The following is a 19,650-nucleotide window of genomic DNA, read 5'->3' as shown; positions in this document are numbered from 1 at the left end:
AGCATGTGTTCCACTGTTATCTGCATAGAATGAAATACTGTAAGTCAAGGAGAATTAGAGGATCCAAGCAATATGATCCTGCCAAAACACAGTGCTTAACATGTGGATATTCCAGCCTTGGATTTTTCAATTAGTAGGTCCCATGATGCCCAATAAGCTTTTCAAAATTTAAGAGTATTTGTATTTATTCATTTATATTCTTCAATCACTATCAACTGTAATGTATCTGACATCATGTGCAGTTCATTGAAATTTCTGACAGGGTAAGGATAATGTTTCTTTATATTGACAGTAGGAGTAATTAGCAGCCTTATTCAAATAATAAAAATGTTATTGAACCTCTGGATAATTCAACCTGGAAACACAGCAGTGCACTGACTCAGAAGAATTTTGTTTTGCTTTCTTAGTCCTTCTGAAGCAGGGGAAAGGGACACTAGCTACTGTTTCCACATGCTGAATATGACCTACAACAACATCAACATTCCTAGAATGTGTGCAAGCCATCAACTATATTATCTACATTATCACCACAATATGGATCAGTCAGAAAATTAAAATTTGTCAAAGTCTAATTATGTTTTCCAAGCAAATAAGAGCATCAGTGACCTGTGGAGAAGTTTCAGTTTTGTTTTAATTTTAAATAGTTGCTTACATTTCATTCTACTCATCATTTCAATAAGCTTTGAGAGGTCCACTCACTGTAGAACTGGCAGCCTCCTCTGCAACGCCAGTCTAGGAGATCAGAAGTTTCTATTTATTGAAGATTTTTTAGGCCTAAACAAAATGAAAGAGCATCTTCATTATTTAGTCTTCCCACAAAAATCCATGAACAGATCAAAGACTTCAATTTCAGATATAAACTTAGTTCAATGAGATAGACAAAGAACCTGGCCTGATAGCTATCAATTAAATACAATGTTGCTCATAGATAAGTTGTTGGGGACCAATGTGAACTGTGTGCATATACTTTGCATATACTTTGTTACTTCAAAATGATACCAATAGGGCTGGAGAGATGGCTTAGTGGTTAAGATGTTTGCCTGCAAAGCCAAAGGACCTCGGTTCAATTTCCCAGAACCCACAAAAGCCAGATACAAGGTGGTGCATGCATCTGGAGTTCATTTACAGGGGTTGAAGGCCCTAGTGTGCCCATTCTCTCTCTCTCTCTCTCTCCCTCTCTCTCTCTCTCTCTCTCTCTCTCTCAATATGTGTGTGTGTGTGTGTGTGTGTGTGTGTGTGTGCCTATTTCCCTCCCCATTCTCTCAAATAAATAAATAAAATGAAAAAAAAGTTTACAAAATTATTCCAGGACTTCCGGTTAAGATGGCAGTGTAGGTACCATGCCAAAGCAGCCTACGGGGGAAAAGATCAAAAACCTCAGCAAAATACACACTTTTACTAAAAAGAGAGGTGTATAGGAAATTGAAGTGGCAGCAGAGAAGTAAAAGAGATCCAGAGCCCGAACAGGCTGGCAAAAGCAGCCCTGGCAGCTCTGCCGACCGCGGTGGCAGTGGCACACCAGAAAGCCACCAAGCTCGGCTCAAGCCAAAGGAAAAGCCAGGTGAGGGAGGCTTCCACTCACACTGGAGCTCTCCACAACTCAGGAAACATGAAGGGAGAGCGGCAGTGAGCAAGGGAGGAGCAGACCACAAGGTAGAAGAACATGTGGAACAGCGAGAGAACCAGAGCAGCTGTGGATCCTGCCCCTCCCCCACCACCTGAGCCCAGCTCCAGCGAATACAGCAGTGGTCCTGGGACATAGCCACACCAACTTAAGCCGACAGCAGGACCCAAGCAGTATCAGAGTCCAGCAACAATATCAGGGGTTCCAGAACTGGTAACAGTGGCCCCAGCAGCAGCACATCCAGTAGTGGCAGCAGCGGCAGATCCAGCAGCAGCAGCTTCAGTGGCAGCAGTGGCGGTGGACCCAGCATCAGCAGCTTCAGCAGCAGTGGTGGCTCTAGCAGTGGCAGCGACAGCAGCAGCAGCAGCAGAGACAGCAGCAGCGGTGGACCCAGTAGCAGCAGCTTCAGCAGCAGTGGTGACAGACCCAAAAGTGGCAGCCTTAGCAGCAGCAGTTCCAGCAGCGGGGGTGCTGATCTCCAGGGCCACACTTGCCAGGCTCAGTTTGCCCCACAGGAAAAGCCAGTGCCCAGCTCCAGAAATCAGAACAGCAGCCCCACAACCCAGGCAGCAACTTGACTGAGACCAAAATCATCCAAGGTAAATGGGATTGAATCAGGTAAGGGTCTCAATTGGTCACAAGCTGACTTGGATCCATCAACAGACCAGAATTCTTAACCTCTTTGTTGATAGAGGATCTGGTCGTTATAATAACTACTCTTGCATACATACTTGGGGCTGTTTTTGATTAAATGTGTACAGTGTTTAGTTAAATTTTAGAATCTACCTGTATTTTGTTCCACTCAGCCTACTTGAATACTTCCATAGCAGAGAAACTCAACCACTAGGAACACCTTTGTAGATACTTTGAGAGTCTTAAGAGCCACACCTAACAGCTTAAGTTCCTACACTGATAATATATAACATCAAATCAATTGATACAACTAAGAATACCCAGTGAGCTAGAAAATCCAAGCACTAACTTAATCCAAGATGCAAAAATATATACATTATAAAACAAGAAACACTAAAAAGCAAGATGATATAAATCCACCTAAAAGTTTTAATGCATCAGAAATGACCTCCAGTGGGAATGAGTTAGAGGAAATGCCTGAGAAAGATTTCAAAAGAATGATTGTAAATATGTTCGAAGAGGTCAGAGAACAAATCAAAAGAAACAAAGAAGAAATCAAAGAGGAAATCAAAGGAATCAAAGAGGAAATCAATTTCAGGGCACCAATTTCATGAAATAAAGAAGGCAATACAAGACATAAATAAGGAAATAGAAATAATAAAGAAAAACCACTCAGAATTACTAGCAATGAAGAACACAGTTAATGAAATAAAAAACTCTGTAAAAAATCTCACCAGTAGAATGGATGAAGGAAAGGACAGAATATCTAAGCTAGAAGATCAGGTGGCAGATCTAATACAGTCCAACAAAGAGAAAGACAAACTTATAGAAAAGTATGAGTGGGAATTTCAAGATATTCGGGACACTGTGAAAAGATCAAATATAAGAATTCATGGCATAGTAGGAGAATTCCACTCCAAAGGCATAGTAGGCATCTTCAACAAAATCCTAGAAGAAAACTTGCCCAAATTGGGAAAGAGGTGCCAATGCAGATACAGGAAGCCTTTAGAACCCCAGCCAGACAAAACCAGGAAAGAACCTCTCCTCGCCATATCATAACCAAACTACCAAACACACAAACCAAAGAAAAAATATTGAAAGCAGTTGGAGATAAAAATCAAGTTACCTACAAAAGCAAGCCCATCAGGATTACAACAGAATATTCAACACAAACTTTAAAAGCCAGAAGGGCTTGGAGTGATATATTCCAAGTTCTGAAAGATAACAACTGTCAACCAAGGTTACTATATCCTGCAAAGCTATCCATTCAAATAGATGGAGAAATAAGGACATTCCATGACAAAAGCATGTAAAAGAGTATTTGAAGAAAAAAAAAAAAAAAAAAACAGCTCTACAGAAAATACTGGATCGAATCCTCCATGCTGAAGAAAAGGAAAAGCTCGCATATAAGGAACCTGGAAAAAACAAGCAATACTCAAATACTAGTTAACACAAGAAAGCAAAAGTAGAACCAAAACCACACACAAAAAAATGGCAAACATAAATACATACATTTCAATAATATCTCTTAATATCAGCGGCCTCAATGCCCCAAAGAAAAGACATAGGTTTGCAGACTGTGTTAAAAAGCAGGATCCTACAATTTGTTGTTTCCAAGAAACTCACCTTTCTACAAAGGATAGACATTATCTTAGGGTGAAAGGTTGGAAGACAGTATTTCAAGCAAATGGGCCTAGAAACAAGCAGGGGTTGCTATCCTAATATCTGACAAGGTAGACTTTAGTCCAACATTAGAAAAGAAAGATAAGGAAGGTCACTTTTTATTGATTAAGGGCACACTCCAACAGGAGGACATTACAATCCTAAACATATATGCACCTACCATGGGGGCTCCCAAATTCATCAAACAAACACTATTAGAACTAAGATCACAGATAACACCAAACACAGTGGTGGTGGGTGACTTTAACACCCCACTCTCATCAATTGACAGGTCATCCCAGGAAAAAATCAACAGATAGGCTTCTGGACTAAATGAGGTCATAGAAAGAATGGACCTAACAGATATATACAGGACATTTCATCCAAAGTCTGCAGAATATACATTCTTTTCTGCAGCACATGGAACATTCTCTAAAATAGACCATATATTAGGAAACAAAGCAAATCTTAACAAATTCAGGAAAATTGAAATAATTCTTTGCATTCTATCTGACCACAATAGAATTAAACTACAAATCAGTAGCAAGAAAGGCTATAGAGCATACACAAAATCATGGAAACGAAACAATGCACTACTAAATGATGAATGGGTCATTGAAAAAATCAAGAAAGAAATCAAAAAATTTATAGAGTCAAACGATAATGCAACACAACATATCAAAATCTCTGGGACACAATGAAGGAAGTTCTAGGAGGTAAATTTCTAGCCTTAAGTGCCTATGTTAAGAAATTAGAAAGGCAGCAAGTTAATGACCTAATGCTTCACCTTAAAGCCTTGGAAAAAGAAGAACAAGGCAAAACAAAAATCAGTAGATGGGAAGAAATAATAAAGATTGGGGCAGATAAATGAAATAGAAACAAACAAAAAAAAAAAATCCAAAGAAATAATGAAACAAAGAGTTTGTTCTTTGAAAGGATAAACAACATTGATAAACCCTGACCAAAAGTAACAAAATCTGATAAAATCTGACCAAAAGAAATAGAGAGGAGACACAAATTAATAAAATCAGAGATGAACAAGGTAACATCACAACAGATTCCAGAGAAATTCAAAAAAATCATAGGGATATACTATAAAAGCATATACTCCACAAAGTATAAAAATCTGAAAGAAATGGATGATTTCCTTGATTTATATGACCTACCTAAATTAAATAAAAATTAGATTAATCACTTAAATAGACCTATAACAAACATGGAGACCTGAACAGTTATCAATAATCTCCCAACTAAAAAACACCAAGGCCCAGATGGATTCACTGCTGAATTTAACCAGACCTTTAAGGAAGAGCTAACACCATTGCTTCTTAAGATTTTCCAGGAAATATAAAAAGAAGTAATTCCACCAATTTCCTTCTATGAGGCCAGCATCACCCTGATACCAAAACCAGGCAATGATAGAACAAGAAAAGAAAATTACAGACCAATCTCCCTCCTGAACGTAGATGCAAAAATTCTCAACAAAATATAGGCAAACAGAATACAAGAGTATATCAAAAAGAATATTCACCCTTACTAAGGTTGCTTTATCCCAGACACGCAGGGATGGTTCAACATACACAAATCTATAAATGTAATACATTATATAAACGGGTTGAAGAACAAAAACCACATGATCATCCCATTGGATGCTGAGAAAGCATTTGACAAAATCCAACATCACTTCATGATAACAGTCCTACAGAGACTGGGAATAGAAGGAACATATCTCAATATAATAAAAGCTATTTATGTCAAGCCTGCAGCCAACATATTTCTAAATGGGGAAAAACTGGAAGCATTTCCACTAAAATCAGGAACAAGACAAGGGTGTCCACTGTCCCCACTTTTAATTAATATAGTTTTGGAAGTCTTAACCTTAATAGCAATAAGGCAAGAGACACACATAAAAGGGATACAAATTGGAAAGGAAGAGATCAAGTTATCATTATTTGCAGATGACATGATTCTATACATAAAGGACCCTAAAGACTCTACTAGCAAACTGTTAGAGCTGATCAAAACCTACAGCCAGGGAGGGAATTACCATGGGATATATTTTATAATCATGGAAAATGTTAATAAAAATTAAAAAAAAACCTACAGCCATGTAGCAGGATACAAAATAAATACACAGAAATCAGTAGCCTTCATATATGCTAACAACAAACACACAGAGGATGAAATCAGAGAATCACTCCCATTCACAATTGCATCAAAAAAAAATAAAGTACCTTGGAATTAACCTAACCAAGGAAGTAAAGAATCTCTACAATGAGAACTTTAAAACACTCAAGCGAGAAATTGCAGAAGACACTAGAAAGTGGAGAAACATACCTTGTTCCTGGATTGGAAGAATCAATATTCTGAAAATGGCAATCTTGCCTAAAGCAATCTGCACATTTAATGCAATCCCTATCAAAATTCCAAAGGCATTCTTCATGGAAATAGAAAAAAAAATCCAATAATTCATTTAGAATCACAAAAAAACCTCGAATATCTAAAATAATACTGAGCAACAAAAATAAGGCTGGTGGTATCACCATACCTGATTTTAACCTATACTACAGAGCTATTGTAATAATAACAGCATGGTACTGGTACAGAAACAGACACATAGATCAATAGAACAGAATAGAGGACTCAGATGTAATTCCAGGTAGCTATAGCTACCTGATATTCGATAAAAATGCCAAAAATACTCATTGGAGAAAAGACAGCCTCTTCAGCAAATGGTGTTGGGAAAACTGGATATATATCTGCAGAAGGATGAAAATAGATTCTTCTCTCTTGCCATGCACAAGAATTAAGTCCAAATGTATTAAAGACCTTAACATCAGACTTGAACCTCTGAAACTGCTAGATGAAAAAGTAGGGGAAACCCTTCAACATATTGGTCTTGGCCAAGAGTTTCTGAATGCAACCCCAATTGCTCAGGCAATAAAACCACAGATTAATCACTGGGACCTCATGAAATTACAAAGATTTTGCACTGCAAAGGACAGTGAACAAAGCAAAGAGGCAACCTACAGAATGGGAAAAAATCTTCACCAGCTATATATCTGATCGAGGATTATTATCTAGGATATACAAAGAACTCAAAAAGTTAAATAATAAGGAATCAAACAAGCCAATCCAAAAATGGGCTATGGAGCTAAATAGAGCATTCTCAAAGGAAGAAATATGAATGGCATATAAGCATCTAAAAAATGTTCTACATCACTAGTCATCAGGGAAATGCAGATTAAAACTACAATGCGATTCCATCTCACTCCTGTCAGATTGGCCACCATCATGAAAACAAATGATCATAAATGTTGGCAGGGATGTGGAAAAACAGGAACCCTTCTACACTGCTGGTGGGAATGCAATCTGGTCCAGCTATTGTGGAAAACAGTGTGGAGGTTCCTAAAACAGCTAAAGATTGATCTACCATATGACCCAGCTATAGCACTCCTAGCCATATATCCGAAGGACTCCTCTCATGTCCTTAGAAGTATGTGCTCAACCATGTTTATTGCTGCTCAATTTATAATAGCTGGGAAATGGAACCAGTCTAGATGTCCCTCAACTGGTGAGTGAATAATGAAGATGTGGCACATTTATACAATGGACTTCTACTCAGAGGTAAAGAAAAATGAATTTATGAAATTTGAAAAAAAATGGATGGGCCTGGAAAGGATTATACTAAGTGAGGTAACCCAGGTCCAGAAAGCCAAGTGCCACATGTTCTCTCTCATATGTGGACCCTAGCTACAAATGACTGGGCTTCTGCGTGAGAAGGAAAATACTTAGTAGTTGAGGCCAGTAAGTTAAAAAGGAGATATAAAGGGAAGAGAAAGGAAGGGAGGAGGGTACTTAATAGGTTGATATTGTATATATGTAAGTACAATGATTGAGATACGTAGGTAATATGATGGAGAATGGAATTTTAAAGGGGAAAGTGTCGGAGGGGGCGGATAGAGGGAATTACCATGGGACATTTTTTTATAATCATGGAAAATGTTAATAAAAATTTTTAAAAAATATTCCAATCAAAGCCATAATAGCTGAATATCAACAAATTTCATTGCTTCTACTCTCCCTTTGGTCATAATAATATTGGGAACTATAAAAACTAACCACTAGGGGCATTTGTAGAAATCAAGAGTCCCTGTCCTTTTAGACATATGGTTAAACCAATGCCTTACCTATACCATTGCACCCGAAATGTATGTAGAACCAATATACTATGTTATGGCAGTTTCTAAGATAAGGTGTTAAGGTAAATAGGTTGTTAAGTAGGAATAACTGTGACTAACAATTAAAATCTCCTGTTAATTAATGATCCCTTATTCATATCAATAAGACATATTCACAGTTATTGCCGTAATACCATCTTTATATTTGTAGTTGAATTCTTTGTGGCTTTAAATACAAGGGTAAAGGTAATTAGAGGTAATCCATAACAGTTAACTCTATAAACGAATAACCTTTAGCATGCATGAGGCAACGTGAGGAGGAAGATTGATGTTGCTGCTGACACATCTTACTGTTGCTTAATCCTGGCTTGGTAACTGGCTGGCTGAGCAACTGAAGAATCTTACCTATAGAGGAGAAAAACCCAAGGACACTGAAATTCTGACCCTGTTGGATGAAGTTTATTTATTTCAGTGGAGTCCATTATATTTTCACAGGCTTTTCTCTCCTACCTTTCTCACTCAAGAAGAATTTTTTTATTTTCCTTTTCTGATACTATAAAAATTCTCTCTTCAATTTTCTGTACTATATAAAAAATTTCATGCATATTTACCAGTATCTGAGCAGGTATTACATGGGAGCATTTACTATGACCACACCCATGTTTGGCTTTTTTTACTTTACCATGCTATCTAATCTAAGTAGGATTATGACATGTTCATATTTTATGGAAATTATACATCTGGTTATTCTCTTCAGCCTCAATCCATTTTTATTCACAGTTCCAAAGACAGCACCTACCAATGTGAGTGGAAGAAGTGGAAGAAGGCACGAGTTGGTTATTGCCTGGGAGGTAAAAAAAATAACAGCCTTGGCTGATGTCAGAACTGGTTGTTTGCTTAGAAACTAAGACTATTCATAGACAATCTGCCCTGGAGCAGAAAACTAGGTACAGTTCCATGTAAGAGGCACTGTGAACATCTGTTACTCAGATGAGTTTTGCCAAGGTGAATCCTTCTCATCTTCTTCTTAGACCCCAGATGACTTTGACAAATCCAAGGAATATTTTCTATCATATAGGTTGTCTTAAAATAAAGCTTAAATAGTTAAAGCAGCCTACTACTTCCAACTTACTTCAGTATTCAGATTATTAGTATGATAACTAGTTCTTTTAGAATCAAGTAGTCACTTTGAGTTATTTGGAAATTAAACACATTAGGGAGGAAGGAATTCACCATCACTGGGTTATGTAGCATAGTGTCTGCATAATTTCAAACCACATGCCAATACTACCTATGAGTTATAAATTTCCTCATTGTAAAGACTGTGAAACTGAGACAAAGGTTAAAGAACTTCCTAAAATATAGAGAACTGGAGCCTGGATTTCAAAATTTGTATCGTTCACTTGGCTCATCATGTGGCCTCCAAAAGTATATCTTGCCAAATTAAATGAGAGGAAATGGAAGCAACTTAAAGAATATGCTTATTTTCCATGAAACCACTTTATTTTTTGATGTTATATAGTATTACTATAAGTGTTACACCCGTGAGATGACTATACCTTAGATTATACTAAATGGACAAGTCTACTGCAGAAATAGAACTGTCTCTGGAAGCAATGACGACATGTAGAGTGAAATCCACCTTCCCAGTAAGAAATCTCCAATATGACTGTCCTCTGTCATGTTTTTTCTGTCCATTTGCCTTTTTTTTTCTTTTCTTGAATTATTTTTATTTTTATTAACGTATTAGTCATGCAAATTAAAGGGGTTTGCTATATTATTTCCGCATATACATACATTCTGCCCTGATCTCATCCACCCTGCCTTTACCTAACCACTGCTATGCCACATACCTTTCCCAAACTCTATTAACCACTAGTCTATCGTAAAGTCAAAATTTCCCTAGCTTCTACATATGGCAGAAAATATTACATACTTGCCTATGTCTAGCTTATTTCATTTAACATGATAATGTATAACTTCATCCATTCAGGTTTTCGATATAAAACTTCATGTATAATTATTTTTAATTTTGTAGGAGTATTAACATCCCAAAATCTTACCTCCTTTGAGATCAAACCACTGTAAATGAAGTTTTCCTTCCCTATGCACTTGACATTACAGGCTTTTTCACTGTTAGACTCAACATGCAATTTTTCTTCAGATGAAAATTCAAGATAAAAATGTGCATACATATGTATTTATATATGTTGGATATCCCCAGTGTGACCAACCCTCTGGTAGTTAGTAGTTGGTAACTTTATCCCATTGCCTAATCAATCATAATGACTAATTTATGTGGCATACATTTGAAATGCATAAAAAATTAAATGTAAAATATTTAACATGAGAATATTCTTATAAAATTACCATTGTGTAGTTATATTTCATATTAGTAAAGCACAGATGCAAATAAATCATTCCTGGGTTTGCGTCTCAGAGTTTCCTGCAAAGCAGTTCTGATGACAGGACACTTCAGCTTGCCCACCATCTTTAATTCTGGTATAGAATCCAAAGACCTTCGTTTCAAATACCCGACTAATTAGAACAGATTTGTTTCCCTTCAAGAGTTTTCAATACTTTTATGAAGTTTTTAATACTTTTATGAGTTTCCTAACATACCAAGTGATATTATAGAATTTTTCATCTTTAATCCTCAAATGCTTTTAAATTTCCCAAAACTGCCAAATTCATTATGGTATCCAGTGTAGTAGAAACATTTGAGATTGTCCTTCTTACAGCTATTCATAATTATTTTTCAAAATTAAAGTGATTGAAAAGGAATTTTACAATCAGTTACTTTGCTGATACTTATTAAGCATAATTAACTATGCTTTTCCTCTTTAGCCAGTATCTGAAGAGTTTCAAAATGGGGAAGGCTTTGGCTATATCGTGGCATTTAGGCCCAATGGAACACGTGGCTGGAAGGAAAAAATGGTGACATCTTCAGAAGCTTCCAAATTCATCTACCGTGATGAAAGTGTCCCTCCACTCACTCCCTTTGAAGTGAAAGTTGGGGTTTATAACAATAAAGGTGATGGACCTTTCAGTCAGATTGTTGTCATCTGTTCAGCTGAAGGAGGTCAGTTTCTTTATCCCTATTTTTAAACATCTTGATCCTTTCTAGTAAAGATATATTTATAAAATATCAGTAAGTAAAAGATTGAATAAAGCACACTTATTAGCCTCCTATACTCTATGTCTATTTTCTAAACTTTCCCCAAGGAGAAATCCCTTGGTATATAAGTTCATCTTCTTCATCCCTAACAAAATTTGGTTTCTATGACAACAGGAGTCCTGCAGTGTATCCTTTCTCTATATGAATATTTGCAAAGCTCATTAACCTGAAATTTATGTAATTGAATGTTTTAACAATACTTACATGAAATAAATTTAAATGTAGACTTCTTTACATGGCCAATAGACATTTATTTCCAACCTTATGTGCTTTTCTGGTAGCCATCGTACTAAAAAAAAGCTGGAGAGATGTCTTAGCAGTTAAAGGCTTGCCTACGAAGCCTAAGGACCCTGATTTGAGGATAAATTCCCCAGGACCCACTTTAGCCAGATGTACAAGGGGGCTCATGCATCTTGAGTTCATTTGCAGTGGCGGGAAGGGCTGGGGCACCCATTCTCTCTTTCTATTTGCCTCTTTCTCTGTCTGTCACTCTTAAATAAATAAAAATAAATAATTTTTCTTAAAGTATCAGGCAGAGCTTTGGGTTAGAAACTTTTCTTCATACCGGTAAGTCCTCAGTACAATTTTAGGTAACTGAGGAAAAAGAAGCTGAAGCTCAGAAAAGTAAAGAGCTTGCTAAAGGTTAGACATCTTTCCATTAAGAATTCAGTGCAGGGCTGGAGAGATGGCTTAGGGGTTAAGCGCTTGCCTGTGAAGCCTAAGGACCCCTGTTCCAGGATTGATTCCCCAGGACCCAAGTTAGCCAGATGCACAAGGGGGCTCACGTGTCTGGAGTTCGTTTGTAGTGGCTGGAGGCTCTGGCATGCCCATTCTCTCTCTCTCTCTCTCTCTTTTCTCTCTGTCTGTCACTCTCAATAAATAAACAAAAAAATTAAAAAAAAAAAAAAAAAAAGAATTCAGTGCAGCCGGGCATGGTGGCATACACCTTCGATCCCAGCACTCACAAGACTGAGGTAGGAGGATTGCCATGAGTTTGAGGCCCTCATGAGACTATGTAGTAAATCTCAGGTCATAGAGCATGTTGTCATCATATGAACTCATCCTATGCTTAAGCTGCAGTGAGTGAGTATTAAGCAAGCATATGCCTTTCAATAGAAGAATAAACTGTAAGCCAGTGCCATAATCATGGTTAAAATGAATAGATAGTAAACCTAAAACACAGACCCAAATTCTATAATCTTTCAAGTTTAAATATAAAGCATACAATTTTCTGAGTGACTTTATGATAGTTTAACACCTAGTCATATTTACCTCTTAGTCTTTGATTCAAGTACAAAACTTCAAAAGACCCAAGTTTTATAAAAGTACTTTATATTTCCTAAATTTACAAAAATAAATGAAACTTCAGAAGACCTTACACTGTAGATCACACTCATCCAACCTTCCAAACAAGCATGGTGCACATAAACTGAGCCTCATGCTTCTTCCACTCCCACAAGTAGGACTTGGATAATCAAAGGATCATTAGCATGTTTGGTACTGTGAACTTCATGGGAAGAAGTAACTAAGGTGATGTGAATGTGAAAGAAGAAAGATAGTGTCTGTTTCATGTAAGATGTAGGTTCTTTTAAAAGTCATCTTGCATGTGTATAATAATTGGCTAAGTTGTGAAGCAAAAGAAAAAACTCATTGGCTCATTGTAGTAGAACAGTCAGGAAAAGTAGAAGAGAAACAAATTAATGAGAAAAAGTGATAAACTAACCACTCACTTAGCATCTCATATTTCTGATATTACTTTAGATACAACTGGTATGCATATATATATATATATATATATATATATATATATATATGGCATATATATATGTAACATATGTAAATATGAATGTTAAGCCAATCTACCTTAAAGAAACAAATAACAGAGATGCAAACCATTAGCACACCCAGATTTGCATCATTAGTGGCAGCTGTCAAGTACAAATAGTAGGGACACATCTGAGTTTTTCACCATGACTACACAATTCAAAGCGCATTTAACTACTGTCCTATATATTCTCACCAGGAATGTCTACAGCAATGATGTTTTCTATTATTTATCACTCCAAAGAGCTATGTAGTACATGTTTTATTCAGGAAGTGCATATACTTGTTGCTTTAAAAATTGCTCCAAACTAATTATCAAACACAGAGTCCCAAACACTGTATGAGGCAAGTTGCAAAAGTCTGTGTACAAGCTGTATAGGTTAACATCAGGGCTGCCTTTAAGAAGCCCAGCTTCATAAGTTTCTTGTCAACCTTTTCTTTGAAATTAAATTATAGCAGCTGCCAAGGGTTACTTTTTCTTTTTTCTGTTTTGGACTGCGCTTCCTTGAAACCTGAAATAGCTTGCCTTTGGAGATTTCTCTTTCAAGTCAGAAAGGAAATATGCATATTTCTTTTCAAAGACACTGAGTTTGTCACTATAACATATTTCAGGGTAACACTTCATTCACTTTGTCAACGAAAATATGAAAGATACCAAGCAAATTCAATCTGCATAATCTACCTCTCTTCTAACAACAAAACCCATATGTGTATATGGAATTTGATCACTAATGAAATTTACAAAAGTGGTAGTTTACATTAAGTATAGGAGAAGTGTAAGTATTAACATTAATTTGTCTCTGACTTAAAAAAGAATAAGGAGGAAGAAAAACTTCATCAGTAACTAGATCCTGCCTCCCAGTATAGTTTTACTCACTGCATGATCCTCAGTACAGCAGTTACCTCTCTGAGTCCTAACTTCCTCTCCCTGAACACGGAGTCTTTGAAGTAGAATATCTCTGGGAAAGTCATAATTCTAAATAGTACAATGAATAAAAATATTTTTTTCACAATAAAATATTCATTCAAAAATTTACACTATGTTCATATTTCTAAAAATACTTCCTAATCAAACCGTTATCCACTTTTGATCTGGTTCTCACTACTGTAACTTTATATGACAGCTAAAACATGCACCTTCCTCTAATAGATAAACATATTTGTTGTCTATCAGTCGAAAGACATTTATTTGTGATGTGCTTTAGTCTTTTCTTTTTCTATTTAGCTTTTGCCTTCTATGAGTGAAATGTACTCCTTTTGTTTTTGTTAAATCCCCCAAAGCTTCTCTTTTTGAATAAAATGACATGCAATTATCCCTTTGCAAATAGAGCTACTACCTCTCAAATTAAAACCCAACATTTATGAAGTGATATTCTCTAGATAAGGTCTTAGCTGAGAATGAGATCAGAGGGATTATGTGGATTCAGAAATTAATAAATTGTCATATTACTTATAAAATATAAGGAATAATTTCCTATCTTTTCCAGGTGATCTATTTGGATTAGTGCCTATGCAAGTTCAACTGCAGCTGTCTTGGCTGAATTTTTAAATAATGAAACCATAACCCTTCTCCCACAGAGTTTATTAAACTCCCTTTTGATTAATGCTGTTGCTCACCCCTTGTGGGAAATCAGATGTATAATCAATATTACAAGTATACCCCCATATTACTAGGAGAACTCCAGCTGCTAGGTCACTTCATACTAAATTCATCTAAATTCATGAACATCGTAATGCTGTTCAAATTTTTTAATCTAAAAGATACTGAAATCAATCAAACTGTCCACTGCATATCCCTAGTTTGGAGTATAAAAATTATCCATGGCCTACTTAGCATCATCATAAGTAAAAGAAAAAAATCCTTTTAAATCTTTGAATTTACCAGACATATTAAATAATCTCACAAATAAAGCCCTGAACTTAAATCAAATTACCCAGGCACAAAGACAGAAGTAAGTATTTTAGAAAACATCTAATGATTTAAAGGAGAGGAGAGTTTTGGAAATGTTGAAACATAGCCTACACTATCAGAAACAACGCAACTGTAGTTCAAGCTTATCAAGAAGTCTATGAATAAGAATGAGGGAGTCACTAATAAGTCTGTGTTAGGGTTGAATAGGTAACTAGGGGTGCTCTATGAATTTTGACAAGACCCATAAGTAGAAAGCCAATATGAATCTCAACATGAAAACTCTTGAGACAGTCTAGAAATAAATAGGCAAGAAACGAAAAGGTCAGAAGAAAAGGGTCACATCAGGTGTGTACAACATATCATACCAATAGCCTCAGCATGGGAGAGGGCCTGCCTTCCTTGGTTCAAATCCACCCTATACCATTTAGCAGCTGTGTGATCATCATTTGCTTAGCATTTCTATCCCTCAGTGTCATCGTTTGGAAAGTAGTTATAGTAATTATATATCAATATTTTTGTGGAATTTTTAAAATTTTCAGAGGGGCTGGATAGATGGGTCAGCAGTTAAGGCACATGCCTGTGAAGCCTAAGGACCCAAGGTTCCATTCTCCAGGTCCCACATAAGCTAGATGCATGAAGTGGAAAATGCGTCTGAAGTTCATTTGGTTAGAGACCCTAAAGGGCCTCATTCTCTCTCTCTCTCTCTCATAAATAAATAAATAAACAAACATCTTTTTAAAAAAGAAATATTTAAAAATATATATAGTGTCAGAAATTAACAGGGTTTGAGGAAAATAGAAAATTTTCAAAAAGGGGAGAGCAATTATTTTTAACTTTGACTTCTTTCTTTCATCTGTTTTGCCTTTTTCAAATCATGCTTTACCTAGTAGTCTGTCAGTTATTTAGAGGTAACTGAACAGCAAAGGAATCAACTACATCTGTTTCCTTTACAATCTCTTCTGTATCCCAAGATAAGCTTTAAGAAACTGAGAATGAATCCACCACTTCTTTGGTGCCAAATTTAAAAATGTTGGAAAGGATACCTATGACCTGAATTCCAAGGTAGAGCACCCTTAGAAGCAGAAGAGGTGCTTGAATGAGACACCCTTTTCCAAAAATAAACAGGATTCTTAGGGAATTGAACCTAAGCAGGCAGGCTCTCCATCACCCTGACTATTTCTATACTCATGTTGTACATGCCTGAGGTCTCCCTCGGCTGTTGCTTTTTTTCCCCCTTGACTCTTGGCTCCTAACCTCAAACAATTTAGCTAGAGACCCATGGGCCATCTACCTGTGACTTCTGATGGAAGTGGCTTTCTAAACTCCTGTCCATTGTGAACTCCATCTGCTAATTTTACTGGACTCCCCAGCAGAACAGTAGCTCTAAACCAAAATTTCTGTAATCCAACCAATTATTTTTGTCCACAGACAAACTTTTTGTTCATTCAGCTATAAATAGCGCACACCAAACTTTTGAAATAAATTGGATGAGGTCATTCTTTTTCCCATGCTGATTTCCAATTCAGGTCAGTATAAGTCTTCTTCTGATACTATTTAGATCCAGAAGGTGAAACAAATTAAGGTGGCTCCTGTATGATGCATCCATCCTCCTTTTCCATTAGATGCAGCTGTAGCACACAACCCCTAGGGATGCAACTGTGAAATGCCAGGTTAGGTCTGACCTTGATCTAAAATCCTCCAAGCCATTAAATAGAAATTAAGGAGCTTGTTTAAGAAGGAGGTATCTGAACATTTTTCATTTCCTTTTACTTTCTTTTTTTTTTTCTAACTTTCTATTTGAGAAGTATTTAAAGTTGTGTCCTGCTCCTAGGAACTGATAGAGAAATAGAGATAAAGAAGCATAGAAAGGCGGACAGCAAACTGCATATTTTCTGCTTCTGAAATTATTTATCCCTGTGAATTCTTCTTTGACAAAAATGTAATTGCTTCAGTAATATAAAGGCTGAAAGAAAGCACTTGGCACCTGAGCATCTGTGATGCATTCATTCTACACAGAAGCAAACTGCTGCAGAAGAGCAAGTGCTGCGCAGAGCTGCTCCCAGTGACGTAGATCATATCCAGGTCCTAGAGGTCAAGCTGTACACTCTGAAAACCTCCAGCGCATCTGCTCATTTACTACGGAATCAAGAATGTTAGCTTATTGAGTAACAATAAAAAAATATCTTGCAAATATCACTGTCAATAATGCTAGCAAGAGATGGAACTAGAAGCAGTTCTCTTTTTAAACATTGAATAGATGTAAGTCAGTTGAAAGGAGGAATGAGGAAATTCAGTGGGGAGGGAAATGGTGGTATCAACACATGTGTCCATACCAAGTTTCTACTCAATAAAAAAGACAATATAAAACAATACTTAGGAAGTGTCAGTTGTGATATCGATATCACAAGGACTTAGTGTTGGCTTCTATGTAATGACTATAGTAAACTTGACTCAAATTATAGCATGATTTTTTTCTTATTTAAAAGTATATATTTATCTGCAAGGAGAGAGAAATAGAGAATAAGAGAGAAGCAAGGAGCATGCCAGGGTCTTTTCCCAATGTAAATGAACTCCAGATGAACACACCACTTTGTGCATCTAGATCAAGTGGGTACTGGGGAATCAAACCCAGCTTGTCAAGTTTTGCAAGCAAGTACCTTTAACTGCTGAGATATCTTTCCAGTCCAAACATGGGATTTTTAATAAGGACTCTACTAAAAGCAAATCATAGTTTAGTGCAAAAAGATGCTTGTGAGATATGTTTCCCATGGGCTTATTTTGTAGTTACAGATGGATTGTTTGACTGACTTGGGGGTTGCTTTACTTTGTTTTTGAGACAGAGTCACATGGATCCCAGGTTAGGTTCTGTTCCCACCTCTACAATGCTGAGATTATATACCTTTAACTGATATTTTTAATTAACAACATACAAAAGTATCCATATGGTTGCTAAAGAAAGGTCTCAGAAAATGGCCATCCTTCCTTCAATGTCTATCAAAATTTCTGTATAAAAAACTTGTCTGGAATTCTGTCTTTGCTACATGGTCTCCTGAATCTGAAAAAAAAAAAAAACAACTCAGCACATTAATGTGAACCAGCACAACATTTAGCAGTTAGCATCAAAGTCTGTCCAATTTTTAAAGGGCAGATTTTTTTAAAAAATAATTTTTACAGACATGTTCAACCTAATTCATGGCCTTTATCCTGCCATTTCATTTAACATGTGTTTGTGACAGGATTTATGATTCAGCCATGTCAAAGCTAGAAATATTTTGTTGCTCACATAGCATACAGCTTCAAATAAATGCACCTTTTGATGGATACCAGTCAGACACTGTGTATGTGAAGAAAAATAGTGTGAAAGGTCACTAAGCATAAAAACAAATGAAAAGGTGTTTCAGAGCACAGCACCAGAACCTGCAAGGACTTTCATATTCTGTCTGCACCTATCTTAAACATCAGTATATATCTCTTAAATGTCATGACTCATAATAAACTCCTCACATAATCATGGAAATATAGTTTAGTGGTTGAAACATCAAAAAGTATCTAATGAAAATTAGATTCCATTTGTACCTGCACAAGATAAATAGAATATTGATGTGATATCCTGTGAATGAACATTTTAAATGTCAACTATTGAACTAAATGATTTAGATGCATCTATTATTCCAATGAAGACTATCTTAAATGAATATGGTAGCATCATTTGTAAAAATATTTTATTTATTTATTTATTTATTTACTTACTTACTTACTTACTTACTTACTTAGTTAAGAGAGACAGGCACATAAGGAGAGGGAGAGAGAATTGGCACACCAGGAGCTCTAGTCATTGAAAACAAACTCCAGATGCATGCACCACCTTGTGCATGTGGCTTTAAGTGGGTATTGTGGAATTGAACCTGGGCCCCTAGGCTTTGCAGGAAAGTGCATTAACCACTAAGAAATTTTCCAGCCCAGTAGCAAACTTTAGTTTGTTTATGTTGTTTTGCGGACAGTATCTAATGTAGTCCAGAATGGCCTTTTACTAACTATGTTGCCCACATTAGCCTTGAACATACAGTCCCTCCTGTCTCAGGCTCTCTTTTCTGGAATTTTGGGGTATGCTACCACATCTGGCTTCAATAATACTCTCATTATTTTCATAACACAGACAAGGGAACTTGAGGAAGGTGGAACACTTTACCTGATGATTAATAAATGGCAATATTTTTTATTACGTATTTAACTCAGGGGGACTGGGGAGATGACTGATGACTGAGTATGGTGCTTTGGGGCACCCAAATTCAGATCATAAAAAGTTAAATGCAGTGACACCTGGAATTCCAGAGCTGAGGAGGTACACACAGGAAAATCCTTGAGGCTTGCTGACCTGCCCTGCTAGCCCTATGTCAAAAACTAAAGTACAGATCAATTGAAGAAGACACCTGATGATGATCTTTGGACTTCATAGGCACATGAATGCCCATCCGCATACACACACATATGCAAACATGTACACAAACATGTGACATATACACCCAAAAATATTGAACTCAGGCATGTATAACAAAAACTGTACATGCTAACAGGGTATCATTTGATGTTTTCATACATGTACACATTATGTAATCAACAGTAACTCTAATTTTGA

General features: G+C 36.5%; 1 protein-coding gene across 3 annotated transcripts in view; it reads left to right on the top strand.

Annotated features, from left to right (window-relative positions):
* Nucleotides 1-19,650, top strand: part of Cntn5 (contactin 5) — a 1,203,203-nt gene that overhangs the window by 1,142,374 nt on the left and 41,179 nt on the right. For 2 of the 3 annotated variants that reach the window (XM_045146290.1, XM_045146289.1), the window contains 2 exons: nucleotides 8,881-8,951; nucleotides 10,948-11,182. The exons of the other annotated variant lie outside the window; for it this stretch is intronic. In XM_045146290.1, the coding sequence (XP_045002225.1) occupies nucleotides 8,881-8,951; nucleotides 10,948-11,182 (306 nt within the window). The remainder of the gene's footprint in view (nucleotides 1-8,880; nucleotides 8,952-10,947; nucleotides 11,183-19,650) is intronic. 3 annotated transcript variants of the gene reach the window in all.

The sequence above is a fragment of the Jaculus jaculus genome, chromosome 3 (assembly GCF_020740685.1).
Source record: "Jaculus jaculus isolate mJacJac1 chromosome 3, mJacJac1.mat.Y.cur, whole genome shotgun sequence".
Lineage (NCBI taxonomy): Eukaryota > Metazoa > Chordata > Mammalia > Rodentia > Dipodidae > Jaculus > Jaculus jaculus.
The sequence above is the reverse complement of the archived record's forward strand: the minus strand, read 5'-3'. Positions and strand labels throughout refer to the sequence as shown.